Source organism: Notechis scutatus, chromosome Z (genome assembly GCF_049901735.1).
Source record: "Notechis scutatus isolate UNSWTSFEM ecotype Mainland chromosome Z, rNotScu1.2, whole genome shotgun sequence".
In the NCBI taxonomy this organism is placed as follows: Eukaryota; Metazoa; Chordata; class Lepidosauria; order Squamata; family Elapidae; genus Notechis; species Notechis scutatus.
The window spans coordinates 137,138,284-137,157,046 of record NC_142025.1 but is presented as its reverse complement, the minus strand read 5'-3'; the positions used below and the strand labels follow the sequence as shown (position 1 = coordinate 137,157,046).

At 38.9% G+C, this 18,763-nt stretch overlaps 1 protein-coding gene across 12 annotated transcripts; it reads right to left on the bottom strand.

Annotated features, from left to right (window-relative positions):
* Positions 1–347: 347 nt before the first annotated feature.
* Positions 348–17,593, bottom strand: DNAAF3 (dynein axonemal assembly factor 3). Of its 12 annotated transcripts, none has more exons than XM_087947882.1 (14): positions 17,451–17,532; positions 15,665–15,706; positions 14,418–14,442; positions 14,229–14,312; positions 13,026–13,168; positions 9,401–9,494; positions 9,072–9,229; positions 8,541–8,717; positions 7,907–8,029; positions 5,917–6,039; positions 5,637–5,772; positions 3,654–3,768; positions 2,680–2,754; positions 348–612 (listed from the first exon to the last, which is right to left on the bottom strand). In XM_087947882.1, the coding sequence occupies exons 4-14, from the start codon at positions 14,308–14,310 to the stop codon at positions 417–419; spliced, it is 1,422 nt and encodes a 473-aa protein (XP_087804008.1). In that variant the 5' UTR covers positions 14,311–14,312; positions 14,418–14,442; positions 15,665–15,706; positions 17,451–17,532; the 3' UTR covers positions 348–416. The 12 variants fall into 12 exon arrangements, 11 of the variants coding, with proteins under 11 accessions (XP_087804008.1, XP_087804007.1, XP_087804004.1 ...); XM_087947881.1 differs by having other exon boundaries at positions 17,379–17,526; XM_087947878.1 differs by lacking the exon at positions 14,418–14,442.
* Positions 17,594–18,763: the final 1,170 nt, after the last annotated feature.

Below are 18,763 nucleotides of genomic sequence, written 5' to 3'. Positions count from 1 at the left end.
GCCTGGAGTACAGGATTAAGTTGTTGATATTCCATCTTAAATGAAGCTATCTGACCAATGTTGAGGTACTAAAAGAATAGTCTACCATGTCTAGGGGTAAGAAGCAAGTTATACTGTATATGAGTGCATATAAAATTATTCCCTGCATCCGACAGATAAGCAGTATTTCTCAACCTTGTGAACTTTCAGAAGTGTGGACTACCAACTTTGGGAAGAGAATTCTGGGAGTTGAAGTCCACACACCTGAAAGTTCTCAAGGTTGAGAAACATTAGATAAGACTGTCTCAGAAATAAATATACATTCTCTTTCTTTCTTGATTTGACAACAAACTGATCAACAAACATAGTGATTTTCAGCAAGAACCTATTTTATTAAAGGATCATTAAAAAAGTTAGTATGTAAGAAAATGGAAGCCTCAGGGACCAGGGACTTCCATCTCTGGTGGAATTATCTCATGGGGGTTATCTCCAACCTCCTGGTCTCCAAGTTGAAACAAGGAAAAAGTTTTTTTGTTTGTTTCCGCAACTGGCACAAATCCTGCATCTCTTGCCAGGTGAGTCACTCGGGAGGAGAACTCAGTCACTTGTTCTTTGGTGAGGTCAGGCAAGAAGCTACAAGAAGAACACACAAATCAACAAGGAAAAGGTGTGAGCCGTTTGTATCTTGATAACCAGTTGTCTAGCTTATATGTCAAACTGCTCTAATTAAGGGAAAAATATCTTTCCATTATTATTTTTCTGGTCATTTGTTTTAATACATTGTTTGCTTAATGAGCAAACAATGTATTCACTCAGCAGAGAAACCAGATCTTTATTGCATTAGTTTGTAATGCAATAAGACCATTTTGAAAAGATGTAAGATGGAGAAAATTGTAACCCAGGACACCGGAACAAAATCTACTTCACACACAAACAAAATTTACAGTCCAGAGACAGCTAAAAACCATAGCAGCAGCCATGAGAGTTAGGAGGAAATTGCCTTTAGCTCTTAGTCACACAACCAGTTTTGCCATACTTTTCTTGCCCTGGAGCTGGGAAGAACTCTTATTGCCCTCAATTTTGGTGTCCTCCTAACTACCACTGATGACACAGATAAACCTCCAACTGGCCTCAAGGACTCTAGAATGCAAATCACCAGCTGTCTGCAAGGAGTATCAATCCTTCCATTCCCTCCATCCACAGCTGAAGAAGCTTCTTGGATGAGAAGCGAAACGTTTTCAAAGAAAAACAAGAAAGTCCAGTTGCCTCTTGAAAAAGCACCTTTGGGACAGCTACTGGATACTCTTTTGTACATCCAGCACAAAAGCAGCCCAGACCACCCACTATATTATATCAATAAAGTGTATGGTCTGGGGATGTTGGAACGGTCTTCAACAGCAGGACTTATATGTGTGCAGTGTCCATCTGTTGGCTGCTTTGATCTGATTGCTCAAACTTGCCCATTTTAAAACACACATACACATACATGTAGATGGTAATGCTGAGTTCTAGGCACAGACTGGATAAAACTAATTCCACAGCAGACTTAAGCTAAACCATTTGGACCTAAACAGATCAGAAACCTCAACTGCATCATCTTAAGTCACCATGCACCCTAGATTATCCACACAGAAGTGCTTTGACTCAGCATAAAATAGGAAACTTCTATAAGACATTTAAAGTTCTCTTTAGCAACAGGCTGATGAGAAAAGAAAGAATGATAAATGGGCATACATGCCAGGGCGACAAGGCTGTGTGGGAAAACTCTTAACTTGGCACCAAAAACTCAACAAGACAAGCTCCTGAAAAGTTTTTACAACTGTGATGTCATTGCAGATGTCATTGTACTCTTCTTACAAGCCTCCTAACTTCTGAGGACAAGTCTGTCTATAACTGATGCCCTCAAAAGAATGGGCAAGTTCATGTGACAAACAAGGTTACATGCAGTACACATGGAGATACACCAAAGTTGAAGTGGACTGCGGTTCTCTCCCAAACTCTCCTCAAAAATAATTTATCCAAATGAACTATTTTTGTGTCTACTTAACTAGCAATTCTTGTGACTTCTTCAATACATCAAATTTCAATTATAAGTTGTGTACTCACCATTGAAGGGGCTCCAATGAACCAGACCCCTTGTTTATCTGGTTTATATTAGCCTTGTTCTCAGCTTATGTATTCTAAAATTTGGTGGTGGTAGACCAACATTTGCTTTGATAGCTTTTTCTACCTTGGTGTCCTGCAGATGAGTGGATTTCAACTCCCATAATTCCCACAAACTATGACTAAACATTAACTGAACAAAATTGTAAACTTTATACATAACATTATATATGCTTGGCAACTGATTCATGTTTATAACGGCTGCAGTGTTTCGGGGTCATCCAATTCCCCTTTGCGACCTTTTGACAAGCAAAGTCAATGGGGAAGCCAGATTCATTTAACAACTGTGTTATTAACTTAACAATGACAGTGATTCACTTAACAACAATGGCAAGAAAAGTTGTAAGAATGGGGCAAAACTCACTTAACAAATGCCAATTGTGGTTGTAAGTCGAGGATTATTTGTACAAGCAATGCAGCTGAATGGAAAGAAACATGACATCAATTCTGAAAAAAATTCAACCCCAATGTAGAATTTGGAAGTTTATTTTCTTGTCCTGCTGAAAATGAGAGAATGAAAAAAAAAGCAAAACTTACTTTGTTAACTCAACAATAAGAGTGGCTTTTGGAGCTGACACCAGACTCAAATTTGGTTTAAGATAATTCACCATGCTACAAAAAAGCAAACAAAGAAGAGATGAATGCAATTGGGAGTAAGCATCTTGGTCCCTCAGCTTGATCTGGAGTGGTCAGTGCAATTATGAGGTTTTTGTCTATCAACTTAGAAAAATATTGATAAAATTTCCCCAAACTTTCACTTGTCTCATCATACTGAGATATACATGATAATGATGGCAAAAATTTGCATTATTATACTGACTGAAATATGTTCTGTTCACAAGGTATCTACAGAGGCATGGCTTTAAATGTGGATAGCTGTCAGTAACTTGAAAAAATTCATACAGGTAGTCCTTGATTCGTGACCACAATGGAGCCCAGAATTTTGGTCATGTTGCTGAAGTAGTAAAGTGAGTCACCACATTGAGTCAACTTTTGCAATTGTTGTTATGATAGTCATAAAGTAAGCCAATGCGGTCATTAAATGAATTGTGTGATTGTTAAGCAAACCATATGGCTGCAATGCAAATTCAGCATATCCAATGGGTGTTTTTTGCCATTTTATGTGGAATGTAATCACGTGACTGCAGGATTGTATGGCAGTAATCACATGACTGCAGGATTGTAACTCTGAGACAGATTGTAAGTAACTTTTTTCAAGTCCATCATTATTATTAATGGTCATTAAGCGACCAGTCATAAATTGAGAATTCCCTGTAAAAGAGTTTGGAGAGTTGGCTGTATCATGAAATTTGTGAAACAACCAAATATGATGAGTGGGGAGGTGTTTCTTTCTAACAAGGCCAATAGCTATTTGGTAACGCTCACTAAACTAGCTAGATATAGTAGATCAACTCCCAATGAGGTTGGCTATTTGCCACCTCTCAGTAGGAAATCAATAAGGAAGAATCCTGGCATCCCCGCAGAGAAGTTCCATGCTGCCCTATTCTTACCTGCAAGAGAAGAAGATGAGATTGAAAAGCTGTTGATATTTGGCTTTGTGATGGAGTTCAGGAAGGCAGTCAAGAGGCAGGAAATGGACACACACATCTTCTGTTGCAGGAAGGCCTAAAGCATTGGGAAGACACAAACTAGTGAAAAGGGAAAGAAACAAAAAGAGTTGGACCAGTGTCTAGAATAAAGATGGATTTACTTGGCTAGTAAATTCAGATGTCTCACCATAAAATTAGGGTGTTGCAAAGGTCAGTGGTTTACAGCATTGTATCAGCACCACAAGAAAAAGGTTCTAATATATGAGATCCAATCCCGGTTGGTCACCAGGACCAGAGATTTACTCTTCCAAGCTTTCAGACTCATGCTGGAGTCCCATCATCAGGGAATTTCTCTCTACTGAAATATGTGCTTGGGGCTGTTCTGTGAGTTGTGTTTATGTAGTGCTGTCCTATTGGTTGATTGATTTGTTGATGGCTGGTGATTGGCTGTTGTTTCCTTGTGCTGCCAAGATCTCAGCTCCTAAGTATTTGATAAGCTGGTGGTAAATCAACACTCCTATTAACTGACAAGGGATCCATTTCCTAGGTTCTAATACAACACTAGGCAGGAATTTCTGGTTGCTAATGAAACATCTGGGCAAATAATAATAATATTATTATTGGCCCACCTTTTTCTCCTCCATCCCTGGCACTTCTTCTGGCTGTGAAGGTTTCAAAGGAAAAGTTTCATGTGGGAATGAAAATGAAATTTGTCCTGTGTTTCTATGGGAATAGATTTCCAGGATTGAATGAAACTTACTCTCCTTATACATGGGCAGCAACACTAACTGGGCATTCAGTGCCTCTCTCCTTCCAAAAGATATTTAGAAGTAGTCCTTGACTAACAGCAGTTCACTTAATGACCCTTTGAAGTTACAATGGCACTGAAAAAAAGTAATTTATGATTGTTTTTCACATTTATGACAGTTGCAGCATCCCTGTGATCACATGATCAAAATTCAGATGCCTGGCAACTGACTCATATTTATGACGGTTGCAGTGTTCTGGGTCAATGTAATCACCTTTTACAATCTTCTGACAAGCAAAGTCAATGGGGAAGCCAGATTCATTTGACAGCTGCAGCGATTCACTTAACAGCCATGGCAAGAAAGGTCTTAAAATGGGACAAAACTCTTTAACCACTGTCTCATTAGCAACAGAAATTTGGGGCTCAGTTGTGGTTGTAAGATTTCTAAAAGTTGTTTGAAAAAGAGGACATGTAAATATATATCCCAGTAGCCTGAATTAAAAAAAACCTGTACAAATAGATCTAATAGATAAGGAAGTAGCAGTGCATCAAGGAATGGTTTTTGAGGAAGAGAAGCACTAAAGAAAACGAATAGGTGAATAAAAGCAAAGTAATCATCTAATACACAAACTTGGATCATCCTGGTCTCCCTTTTCCTTTAGAAAGCCTTGATCGATTTTTGAAAAGTCTGCATTTATAAATGTGAGGTTCTTGGGAAATTATGACCAATGACTACCTAAAAGAGCAGAAGCAGCATATAAAACCTCTACAAGTAGTTCTCAACTTACAATAGTTCATGTAGGGACCATTCAAAGTTACAATGACATTGAAATTTAGTGACTTATGACTATTTTTCACACTTACGACCATTGCAGCATCCTCGTGGTCACATGATTAAAATTCAGCTGCTTGGCAACTGACTCATATTTATGACGGTTGCAGTGTCCCAGGGTCATGTCAGTTTTTCTGATGAACAAAATCAATGGGGAAGCCAGATTCCCTAAACAACCATGTTACTAACTTAACAACTGCAGTGATTCACTTAACAAATGGCAAGAAAGATCGTAAAATGAACATGAGCCAAAAATTCACTTAACAAATGTTTCACTTAACAACAGAAATTTTGGGCTCAATTGTGATTGTAAGTCAAGGACTACCTGTATTTGTTAAAAGGGAGAGAACGCACCAATCGTTACCTTTTGTAGCACACAATGCAGCACAGTCATCACCATCTTTCCCCTCTTCAGATGGGGCCAAAGGGTCGTAGTGGTTGTGGTATCTCAGTTCATACAATAGGGTGGTGACATTGTGCAAGGAGATTTCTTGTGCATTCTGTGAATGAAAAGATCACCAGTGTGAAAATGTGCACCAGCACAAGATCTTGTTCTGAGCTATGCTTGGATGCAGCCATAGCTTTCACAAATACCCATTGCTATTGCCCCCCCCCCTCCCCCCGCAAAAAAGTATCATGCTTACTTTACTAGGGCAGCCATTGATGGTTTTCAGCAGAGTGGGATCTTCAGCTTCAATGCCAAATGTGATATATGGGCCAGTGGTAATATCTCCCCAGTATCCGCGGGCTGGTATGGGTTCCCCTTTCTAGGAGATGAGAAATCTGAATGAGTTAATTTGGTCTGACATATCATTGTTATTTATCCCTAATTGGGTTTCCCAGCTAGCGTAGGAGGGAAAGCAATTATAAAGATGAGAAGGGGAATACACTAGGGCAATTTTGGCAATTTTAAGATTTGTGGGCTTCAACTCTTAAAGTTGCCAAGTTTGAAGAGCCCTGCCTTAAAGCATTTTTAGCAGACATACAGGAAATATACTCTAATGGTGAACTTGCTAATTTATGATATGTACAACTCTTTAAATATTGATCAGCTCAGACATTAAATGGCTGGCTGAGGAATTATGAAAATTGAAGTCCACAAGTCTTAAAGTTGCCAAGTTTGGAGACCCTGCACTACGGTTATAAAAGAAAAAAGTGAAACCTCCTTTTCCAACTTCTGCTAAAAATTCTGCCCCTTTCAGTAGGGGTTCATCATTGGGCCAATTTGGAAAAACACCATTCATTTTGGACCATGGACTCTGGTCTTCTGGTGGGAGAACTGATAGTTACAAATTAGATTTGTGATTGCTTCTGATTCTAATTATATTTATATTTCATTCACATGGGAAACTAAAAGGGTTTTATGACGGTAGCACAAAACTCTTTGTAATTTTTGTTGCTAGGATCCATCATAAGGAAAGTGGTCTTTCATCCTGTAGAGAAACTGAGTAAATGGCTGGGAAAATGGGAAAAAAGTAGAACCAAAGAAGATTAGAAACATGTAGCAATGCTGAAAGAAAAGCAGTGTTACTCTTTGAGACCATAACAGATCTATCTGCTACTAGTTTTTATCTCTAAATAAATACCTAGAAAAATGGGTGTACAATAATCAAATTGCAGCAAATATCTAAGGATTTCTGAAAGAGTGGCTGTGAATTTGATACTTTTCTCATTATTTGAAAAATCTATGTCACTTTCACTCTGTTGCTACAGCAGCTTTACCAGACTATATCACAGGAAAGTTAAGAGTTTGGAGTACAGCAACTTTAATACAATTTCCTCATTCCTTACATCCCTCGTTACTCATTATCGCTCAGCATATGCTGCAGTGAAATATGCTGTTTTGAACTTGGACAAAAAGTTGGATTTTGTACACAGGTAGTCCTTGACTTATCACCATTTGTTTAATGACCATCTGAAATTACAAATGGAATTGAAAAAGATGACCTATGACAGTTTTTCACACTTAACAATCACATTTTAATGTGATTAAAATTCAGATGCTTAGCAACTAGTTCATATTTATCATGTTGCAGTGTCCCTTGGTCACGTGATCTCCTTTTGCGACCATCTAACAAGCACAGTCAATGAGGATGACAGATTCACTAAAAAGTGTGTCAATAACTTAACAACTATAAGTGTTTCATTTAACAACTGTGGCAAATAAGGTAGTAAAATGGATCAAAATTCACTTTAAAGTGACTTGCTTAGCGACATAAATCGAGTTGATTGAGTAATAACAGATCCCAATTCCCCACAGTCCCCCCCTGTCCCCCCATGTGTTCTTAGGTTTTAATGTCTGGTTTTAATTATTTAATTTTTAATTGTATATATATATAGACCTATTTTTATAACTATAAGCCGCCCAGAGATGAGTGGCCAGTAAATTTTATAAACAAACAAACAAATAGCTTTTGGGCTCAATTACGATAGTAAACCAAGGACTATGTATTTTACATAAAAATATATCATTGTCCAATCAGAACTACACACTACCCCTCTCTGTCTTTACACTTTGGCAATCATCTAGAGCAGTGTTTCTCAACGTTGGCAACTTGAAGATTTGTGGACTTCAATTCCCAGAATTCCTCTGCCAGCTCCCAGCATCTTAAGAAAGTGAAAGGCTTCACTCACGTGTCTGATGAGACGTCCAGATGCCAAGGTTTTGTTGGGGACATCGTAGGTAGCTTCTCGCATTTCAAAGGCCACGCCTGTATTACGCCAATGGAAAAACTCATGGAAGTTTATTGTTATGGCCTAGATGGAGAAAAAGGATACAGATAGTCCTCAACTTATGACCGCAATTGAGCCCAAAATTTATGTTGCTAAATGAGACATTTGTTAAGTGAATTTTGCCCCATTTTACAACTTTTCTTGCCACATTTTTAAGTGAATCACTGCAGTTGTAAAACTAGCAACACCGTTGTTAAGTGAATCTGGCTTTCTCATTGACTTTGCTTATCAGAAAGTAGCAAAAGATGATCACATGACCCTGAGGTACTGTAACTGTCATAAATATAAACCAGTTTCCAAACATTTGAATGTAAATCACATGGCCATGGGGATACTGCCATGGTCATAAGTGTGAAAAATGGTCACCAATCACAGTTTCAGTACCATTGAAACTTCCAATGGTTATTAAATGAATTGTTGTAAGTTGAAGATTACCTGTACTGTAAGAGCAGGAGGAGTGCCCCTACTTTGTGCCCCTGTAGTCCCACACCCCGAATGTGATTGGCTAATGTTTTCCCACATTTTAGTTACATACCCCATGCTCATGCAGTTTCATGGTGAGATCCCAGTCACACACCCCACGGCGAGAGTCATAACGGGTGCCCAGATATTGCCGGAGGCGCAGGTCCCAAAGCTGCTTGATCTGGAAAGCTTGTGGGTCTGGATTCCGCCAGAACTGAAAAATAGCCTCTAATTGGTCCCGTTCCCTGAACTATCCAAACATGAAGAAGAATTAGGAAGTTGCTGAACCCCATGTAGATTTCGGATCCTACATGGGGGGTGGAGCATCAAGGAACTAAATCACCAAAAGAATGTCCCACCGCCTTTTCATTTTTTTTTAACATTCCTTGCCTCTTTCATGCTTTTAGTATTTTATTATATAGCATTCAGAGTCTCTCTGTGAGGAATTAACAAATAAAAATGTGGAATGCAGTAACTTGGATCCACAATCCAGGATGTGTGGTTATAGATTGTGGATCTCAAAGAGCCACAACAACATGGTAAATACGTCTTCATTGTTCCCTCAGTGATAATAACCTGACTGCTACACTGTTTTGCATTTCACCTTGAGTGCAGAGAAGTCCAAAACAGGGAGATTAGCCAGCTGGAAGTCAGAGTCTGTGATGTAACGGATGAAGAGGGCTGCTTTCTCCTGCAGATAGGCAGCGGTCTGGTTCCGGAGGAGAGTGTTCCCCATTAGTTCCAACAATGTCTCACTCTTCTCTTGGGTGAAGGAGGATGTAGCAAAGAAATATCAATTGTAAGGCATTATGATTCAATTTTTCTGAATCTGCCACCTATCCCCAACCATCAGTGATCCAGAAGCCCAAATCAAATGGTTTCAAAAGGAGGGTATGAAGGTGGAGTAGATGAGAAACCATACTTTCTCCTTACCTTGTAGGCCCATTTTGTCTGGAGGCTCCAGAGCCAGGTTCAAGAACAACAGCTGCCGACTCACAGCCTCCAGATTGTTCTCCAGAACATAGAACTGAATGAACGAGAGAGACAATTAGCTGAGCAAAGTGGAAAATCTTCCTCATTACACTGTGAATATCAAAATGGAAAATGCCTTACATCGATTGGACCACTGAGTCATGGAGACCAATTTTTTTTAAGCAGATTAAAAAGATGTGAAACATATCACTGATCTGCAACATCTTATTAAGTTTGTCTCTTAATTAAATAAGACATGCTTAGCACAAAATGAAATATCTGATTGTCTGGCCTGCAGTGCTTCTCAAGCTGGCCTCGCTCCTGTCTCATTTCTGGTTATAAAGCAGAATAACTGATTGATATTTTATCAGTAAAAGACATGATCAGAAAATTATTTCCTGGGAGAGGAGAATTCTTATCCAGTTTTTAAAATGGGGTATCCACTCAAGCTGACAGAAGCAAAAATGTCTGTGAATTAGTGAATATATGGTGTGTACCAGAGTAATATAAATTGGCAGGTTGTAAAAGAGAGAGAGTTGATTGCAGGAAGCTTGGGGTGGTAGGACTTCTCTTAAGGAGGGGTTCTGTTCTTTATATTTTAGATTTTTTTTCTTGACTGTGATGCCTGTATATTTGTAAATAAAGATATTACAAAGATAGTGCAGCTCTTCAGTACTGTTGCATCCCAAAAGAGCAGCAAATCTACCCCTCCTTCTTTCCATTACAGGTAATCCTCGACCTATGACACTTGAGCTCAATTTTCTGTTGCTAAGTGGGACATTTTTTAAGTAAGTTTTGCCCCATTTTACAACCTTTCTTGCCACACTTGTTAAGTGAATCACTGAAGTTGTTAAGTTAGTAACTTTGTTAAGTAAATCTGGCTTCCCCATTGATTTTAGTCAGAAGGTTACAAAAAGTGATCATGTGACCTTGGGACATAGCGACGGACATAAATAGGAACCTGTTGCCAAGCATCTGAATTTTGATCATATGACCATGGGGATGCTGCAACACTCGTGTGATAATGGTCATAAGTTACTTCTCTCAGTCTTCTTGTAACTTTGAACAGTCACTAATAGAACTGTTGTGAGTCGAGAGTTACCTATGTTCAGATGCTGAAAACATCCAAACAAGCTTTGTAGAAATAAATTCTGGATCCTAAATTCTTCAGCTGTAACCCACTTAGTAAAATCTCACTCCCCTCATCCTTACACTCTTCTGGAAAATTATTTCTCCATTTTAAAAGCTTTCTCATTTTACTATTCAACTATTTAACTGAAATTGATTCACTGTCCAAGAACCGTTGTACTCCAATGCTTCATTCCTATCATAAAGAATTCACTGCTTCAAGCAAAGCTCCTATGAGACCAATACCAGGAATTCAAAGTTTTCTTTCGCAGCCCTGCTCCATTCCCTCCCTCCACCAATCCTCTTGTTATGAAGTGACACTGAAAAATGTATGCTGTCAGAATCACAACCGTTGACTCATAGCCTCATGATGAAGGAAGGGCACCAAAGGACGTCCGTGCGAACGTAGGAGTTGCTATGGGGGATTGCAGTGATGTTGCATCTGTGGTCACACATGCCCTTGTTCATCTTTGCTTCCACACCTTCACCTCACATGTCAACCACAATATGCATGAACTTCAGCACTGTGATGAGCTGAAGGACTATCTTTGGTGGGAAGCTACCAAAGCAGCCCTGTCAGACTCCTCACTATGACAGGAATTAATTAATGTCATCACACATTTTAGGAAAAGGAAAAGAGGAGGCAATAAATCACCATCATTTTATCACATGGGCAAGATGACTTAAATTTGAGAAGAGAATTCACTGGTTTTGGTGCCTGTGATATAGCCCAACAAAGAAATCATTTCCCCTGCAGAAGAAAGTACAGTTCTTTTTCCCAATCTCCTTAGTGAATATTAGCTACTGATAATAGACTTTTTATGGAAAAGCAGCTAAATATCATGAGGAATTCTGGTATTTTCTTGATGTTTCAAAACATTCTTAAATGTATAATCAAGCATTTATGTATCACTGTTTATATTTGCAAAGGCTTTTATAATTTTTGTAGCCAGTCTGTTAGGGTAATTTTTTTTTTGAAAGCTGAATATACTGTGATGTGAATGGACAATTGCTCCTTAAAATTATTTCAAATATTTATTTTTATTTACTAGTACACTTTATTACCTGCCTTCTCTCCATCATGGAAATCAGTAACAGAATAACCGAGTTGGAGGGACCCTGGTCCAACCCTCTGCTGAAGCAGGAAATCCTATACCAGGTGTGTCAAACTGGATTTCTTCGAAGGCTGGATCAGCATTATAGTTCTCTGTGGGCCCGCTGGGTGGGGGGGATGTCTCCTGCAGCACTTTGCCGGCCAAACAGGGCGGGGGGGGCTGCGTGTTGCCCACCTGTGTCCCGTTTTGGCTGGCAGAGTGCTGCAGGAGACTGTCCAGGCTGAAAACAGGGTGCAGGGCGGCTGTTTTGGCTGCCAGAGGCACCATTTGTCTTTTGCTATTTCCAGGCCGGCCCCATGGGCCAGATTTAAGCATCCTGCAGGCCTTGAGTTTGATACCCCTGCCCTATACCATTTCAGACAAATGGTTATCCAATCTCTTAAAAACTTCCAGTTGGCACATTCACGATTTCTGGAGGCAAGTTGTTCCACTGATTAGTTGTTCTAACTGTCTGGAAATTTCTTCTTAATTCTAGATTGCTTCTCTGCCTGATTAGTTTCCATCCATTGCTTCTTGTTCTGCCTTCAGGTGCCTTGGAGAATAAGTTGACCTTCTCTTCTTTGTGGCAGTCCCTGAGATATTGGAACACTGCTAAGTGTTCCAACAGAACAGTTCCTATGCTGCCTCCTAGTCATACTCAGACCTGTTTTAGTTTCAGCAAGATTGCTACTGCATCATTTTACATCACACAACCAAGATTTTTTATCACTGTTGCAAACCTATTCCTAGAAAACTCCCATTTTGATGGGCAACAGTCAAAACTTTATACTAAAATACAATAAATGAAGACAATTCTAAATTATTTAACAGAATGGCAGCGATTTATTAATGAAAGAAATAATTTGCAAGTCCATTCACTAGCAGAGAAATGCTCTTCCTGGAGCAGATGCAAAGAAACGTACATTCTAGCTATAGAATTTGATTTGTCCTGTTGCCCAAATACTATACGTCAGCGAGGCCCCCAACCTTTTGGACACCAGGGACCAGTTCCATGGAGAGAGGTTTTTCCATGGACTGGAAGGGGTGCGATTTCATGTGCTGCCTGCATCCCAGATATGGGGCTTCACTTGTTTGTGTGGCCCAGTTTCTGGCCATGGAGTGGTGCTGGTCCATGGCCCAGGGGTTGGGGACTCCTGCTATAGGTGTTTTATTAAGTTATTATCAAAATAATAAATCTGCAAAGTTTAGCCAAATAACCCAAGAAACCATTCAGTCTCTGCAGAATGCAGTGGGCAGGAGGAAATAAAACATAAAATGAGGGAAAATGCAACATAGTTATCAGGACAAACCAAAGTGCAAAAATAGCATAAGAGAATATGGCATAGAAGGAAAAGGTTACGCACACTGATTTTTCTCTGAGGCTGCTGATGCATCTGACTCATCGTTTTTAGGATGTGTCGTGCATCTATTGATCCCACTAGCAGGATGTTCAGTTCAGGAACGCCATTCTGGGATAGTTTCAGATGCTCCGTGGAGGATTCTAGAGCTACAGAGATAATTAGTATGTTCGTTCACAACTGCCAATATTCTATGTTAAAAACATATGTTATTTTCCTAATAGGAAAATCCTGCAACATTCCTGGCAAGGAATGTTTTAGTATTCTGCATCTGTAAATAATTGCACATGAAGTAAACAGTAATTTGCAGAAATGAAAAATGGCAGAAAGAAACTGCTTAATTTTGTGCTGTGTAACGATAATGTTAGCTTCTGTTTACTTATGGATCATGGAATCCGACAATTTTACTGGGGAATCTAAATTTTTGCATGCAGCCATATCAAGGAGGTACAATCTTTTTACAACAGTGAGCATGTCGAGATTTGACAGCATATTGTAACTGCTTTCATAAATGCCCATCGTGGAAGGCTTTGTCTTTTTCTTAAAAAGCTGCCAGAATAGATATTATTCACTAAACTGCCCATTTATTTGAAGGCAAACCAACTCCTCTGGTCTACTTTTAGCTTTTTTTTTCTAGTTAGGAAGCTACATTTTCTGACAAAGCCCTGGGCTAAAACTTTAATTAAAAAAAAAATTCTGTCAGGACGGTACAGTGACCCCGCGGATCCAGAGCATTTTAAAAAAATAAACACAAAGCCAGAGGAAGAAATAAAGGATTGCTTTGCAACATATCAATTTCATATTTTCAATTAAAAACACCTTAATAATTAGTAATAGGTAGGATATGCAGAGCCTAACAATATTGATAATGGATAGAAAGTTGAGAGGAGGAAATAGCAATATTACCCCACAGGAGCATCAGGTTGTCTCTCTGTGTATGTATGTTTGTGTATGTAACACCTGCATAGGCTGTCATCCAACAGATCAGCATCTGGTGGACCTAGAAATACTTTTTATTCAGAGGTAGCTGCTCTCTAAAGATAGCATCACATTATTGAGCCCACACAGAAGCAGAGAGAAGAGAGATTTTGCAAGTAAAAGCAAAAAGCTCCTTCCACATTTGTGGGACAAAAGGCTCCAATTTCATAATAAAACATGAAAGCAGAGAGGAAAAGGGAACCCTGCATTTTGAAAAAAAGTGACACTTACCCATTGCTTGCAAATTGAGCGCTGGAGAAAACCCCCACCAAGCTGTGGTGCCAAAACCATTGCCAGTACCTGCTGCTAACATGGCTGCAAATAAAACATAGGAAAAACATAAAATTTAGGAATTATATATCAGGAACCCACCACAGTTGAATTACTCTCTTGCTATAATGTTCACATTCTTATACAAACCTGATCTTCCTCTAACAGTGTCACTCTGGGCAGTACGCAAGAGAAACAAACAATAACCAGAAGAAATTACCACACATTAAAAAAAAAAAACTACCCGATGTACAAATTATAAAATGGCATCCAAAGTAAGTAAACAAGTAGAAGGGAACTCCACTCAAATGGATCCAAAAAGCAGGGTCTTTGATTTTGCCGTGACCTTGTTAATCTAAGAAAAACCGCTCTTCTCAATTTCATCCTTTACTGATCTATCTTATAGGATTGCTATCTTCCATCTTGTGCAAATTGATGCCCATATTTTTAATTTCTTATGAACAATTCCAGTTCTTGGAATTACTGTAAACTGTAATGTTTTTAGCCTCTATCAAACTGGAGAAGATGATAAAAAATGCTATTCTTTTGATTTTACTCCTAGGGCAGTTTACTAAGTAGATGCCACATACTTTTCTCTGAAAGGCAATTTGACTTACATCATTTGTGAACCAACATAATTCAGGCTAACCTAAATTTTAAAACTGAAAGGACAAACCTATTTGCAAAAGACTCCCTGTTATTTCCCAGTGCTTGTCTCTATATTTAAGAGACTTGATCATATGCACCTTTGTTCCTAATTCAAGCAAATCTTTTCAGAGAGGGCATGAACAGGCATAGAATATAAATCCCTAATTACATCAATTTGCCAGGAATCAGGGATAAGTAAAGCATTTGCACTGAAGAGAAATAAAAATTCACTAGAAAGAATGAAAAAAAAAATCAGAAGAGCTGCAGCATTTGATATAACACGAAGGCATTTGTCATATTCCGATCCCCACAATGGCCTCAGATAGAGATTAGAATGATGTCAAAGGATCATCTTTCTACTAATATCCAGGACACCCAATTCTTCAAGTTTTCATTTTAATTATTTCAAAAGTGCAAACTTATAACAGAATTCATATAAGACTCCAAAAATTAGCCCAATAAACTGAGCAGGATGCTTAGTTTTATATTTTCTCATATATTCTGTGTGGCAAGCTGCTTTTAAGGTGAAAAAGAAAGGCAGCAGTGTAATGTGATTCTAAGGTTGGGGTGGAAACATAATGCATGGAGCATATATATGACTAATATCACACTGATTTGGACTAGGAGTAAGCATTGTTAACGTGAATGCAACTTTAAATAGGAGGAACTTGATTTTATTGTGAACAAATACTGTGGGGAGCAACCTGACAAATTCAATTTATTCATATGAACAAATACATAACATTTACATGGCATGACCTGCTTCTGATGGTCTTAATTCAGTTTTCTCTCTTGGAAGAATTAGGAGTTACAGTTAGAAATGAAAAATAGATAGATAGATAGATAGATAGATAGATAGATAGATAGATAGATAGATAGATAGGTAGGTAGGTAGGCAGGTAGGTAGGTAGGTAGGTAGGTAGGCAGGCAGGCAGGCAGGCAGGCAGGCAGGCAGGCGGGCTGACCGACTGACTATGCAGGGAAGGGCTGCATTTCAGCAATAAAATTTCTGCCAAAAATTCTTCCTTGAAACCCTGGTAAAGGGTTTTATCCATAAATAATTACATTGTGAGTTAACTAACTATAGAGGGCAGATTTTTAGAGCTTTGATTAGTGCTTACTAATCTGTTTTAAAATGGAGCATCAAATAGATGTAACCAGAAATTGGATCTCATCATTTAATATTGCAATAATAAAATAAGCTGCAAAAGATGGAATAGTTCTAATCTTACTACATTATGGCTTAGCACAATCTTCAAATCCAGCTAATATTACTCTAAATCAGTATTTCTCAAAGTGTCAGGGGTCTAGGGTGTCTGTGAAATCAAAATTATTTGCCAGCCTGTATTGAAAAATAATACATTAAAATCCTATCAAACAATTGTGAGAAGTGGTAGTGGCAGCAAACGCATCAATTTTATTTTTAGTATAATAAATATTGATAAATATAATCCATACCAATAAAAGCTTTTTTAGAGTCCTATATAATTTTAAAAGTGGGAAGGAGACCTGAGAGAAAGAAATTTGGGAAGCACTAATGGAGAACTCCAAAGGCTTATGTTCCTATCAATATTTTCTTTATTAGAAATTAAAATGGAGACATTTTAAAATATTTATTTATTCAACATTGAGAATATCCTGAAAGGTCTCAGGGACCGCCAGAGGTTCTCAGACTACAATTCTAGAACTATTGATCTATATCAGTGTTTTTCAAACTTTGCAACCTTAAGATAGGTTGATTTCAACTCACAGATGTTAGCTAGGGAATTCTGGGAGTTAAAATCTACTCATTTTAAAGTTACCAAATTTGAAAAATACTGTCCTACGTAGTTTGTCTGAAACATATATTTTTGTAGAAAGCACCACTGAGTTCAAACCAACTTATTTCTGAGTAAATTGTAGGCATAATGCACCTAAGATGCTATGATACTAAGTCTGTGAGAGGAGGATGAGGCAATACCATAATAGCAATAAAAAGAGTTAATGCAATATAAAGCAAGGCATGAACCTTGACATCTGATATTCACACAGGTAGTCCTCAGCTTAGTTCAAAGTTACAACAGCACTGAAAAAATGACTTGTGACTGTTTTTCATACTTATGACCATTACAATATCCTCATGCTCACGTGATCAAAATGGAGAGACTTGGCAAAGGACTCATATTTATGACAGTCCCCTTTTGTGACCTTCTGAGAAGCAAAGTCAATGGGGAAGCCAGATTCACTTAACAGCCACGTCACTAACAACTGCAGTGATTCACTTAACAACGGTGACAAGAAAGATCGCAAAATGGGCACAATTCTCTTAAACAGAAATTTTGGCTTCGGCTGTGGTCATAACTCGAGGACTACCTGTACTCCTATTTAGATGGCCCATCCCTTACCCCGAGTTTCCCTTAACCAGCACTGAACTGAACTCGAATTTAAAACCTCCTCTACTGGATGTGTGTCTGTTCTGCTCACCGGCACTGAACGTCAGTCCGGTCTATCCCGCCATCCTTTCTACCCTCTCAGTTTGCCTTTAAGTGGCGTTACCCGCTTATTCCCTCCGCCACGATCCTCCGCCGAAAAAGTGGGTCGAGGCGCCCTTTCAGGCGCAGATCCCTCTTGCCCACCCCTCCTGATGGAAGTCGTGACAGACAGCTCCCTGTTCAATCAGTCGCGTCCATAAGACGCGCGACAGCCAATCCAAGCCCGGGAAAGGAAAAATAGGCGAGCCGTGGCAGGTAGCCAGGGACGCGGTCTCCTTGGCAACGGGGCCTGCGGCGTTTGAGCGGCATGTCTGGCGTAGATTATTTCAGAGATACGCTTTTTCTCCTTCTTCGTCGTTTGAATGAAATGCCGTTTCTTCCATTTCAAGACCGTTTATGTCAGGCGTATATTATATGTACTCACTAATATGCTGTCATAATAACATAGAAGTCTCTGTGGATGCAGTCATGAACTGCTTGAGGGAAGTGGGGGGGCTATCCTGGGTGATTAAAAGAAGTTTAAAATGAAAAAAAAACGGCGAGGGAAATGATTATTTACGGGAGAAGCGTTACCCCCTTGCTGATTGTATTAATATACTTTATTGCGTGGGGAGGGAAGGGGGCTCCTGTATTAATGTACTGCTTTGCCTAACCGAAACCAAAATAATGTGGAGAATAATAACATTTAGGCATCTTCTGTGCAATAAATGGAATAAAATCATTTAGCTGTATAGGGATTAAAATGGGAAGACTATCTTGGCTGCCTTCTATGGGTGGGCCAGAGTTCTTCAACCTAGATAGGTTGGCTCTGATACTGCAGCGGGCAAAGAATATTGTCAATAGGGATTGTCTCAGCATAATAAATAATTGCAATTCAGCAGTCTCTAGAAAGAAGCTGCTTTTTGGTTACAAAAGGGGGCAGGTTAATATGTAGTTGATTATGTGCCATTAAATTGGTACCAACTCCTAGCAACTACATAAGTTTTCCTCTATCCCTAATCTGTTCTTTTACCTGAGGTTCACTTCAATGATGCACGCATCTCCATATTGTAATTGAGTCTATCCATCTTGCTGTTGCTTGTCCTCTTTCTTTACTTCCACCTTCTATCACTAGAGCCTTTTCCAGAGCACTGGATCTTTTCATAAGGTGCCTGAAGAAAGGTAGTTTGAACCTGGCCATTTGTGCTTCCAGTGAAAGAACTCCGGGTTGATTTGTTTGTTTTCTTCGATTTCTTTTTTTTTTAAAACAAATTTTATTCAATTTTTCACATTAAAAACAAAAATCTCTTTTTAGTGGACAACATATTTCCGGGTCATCACCTTTACATACAAATATGACAGCAATTATACATTCATATATGCATACTTAATTCTATT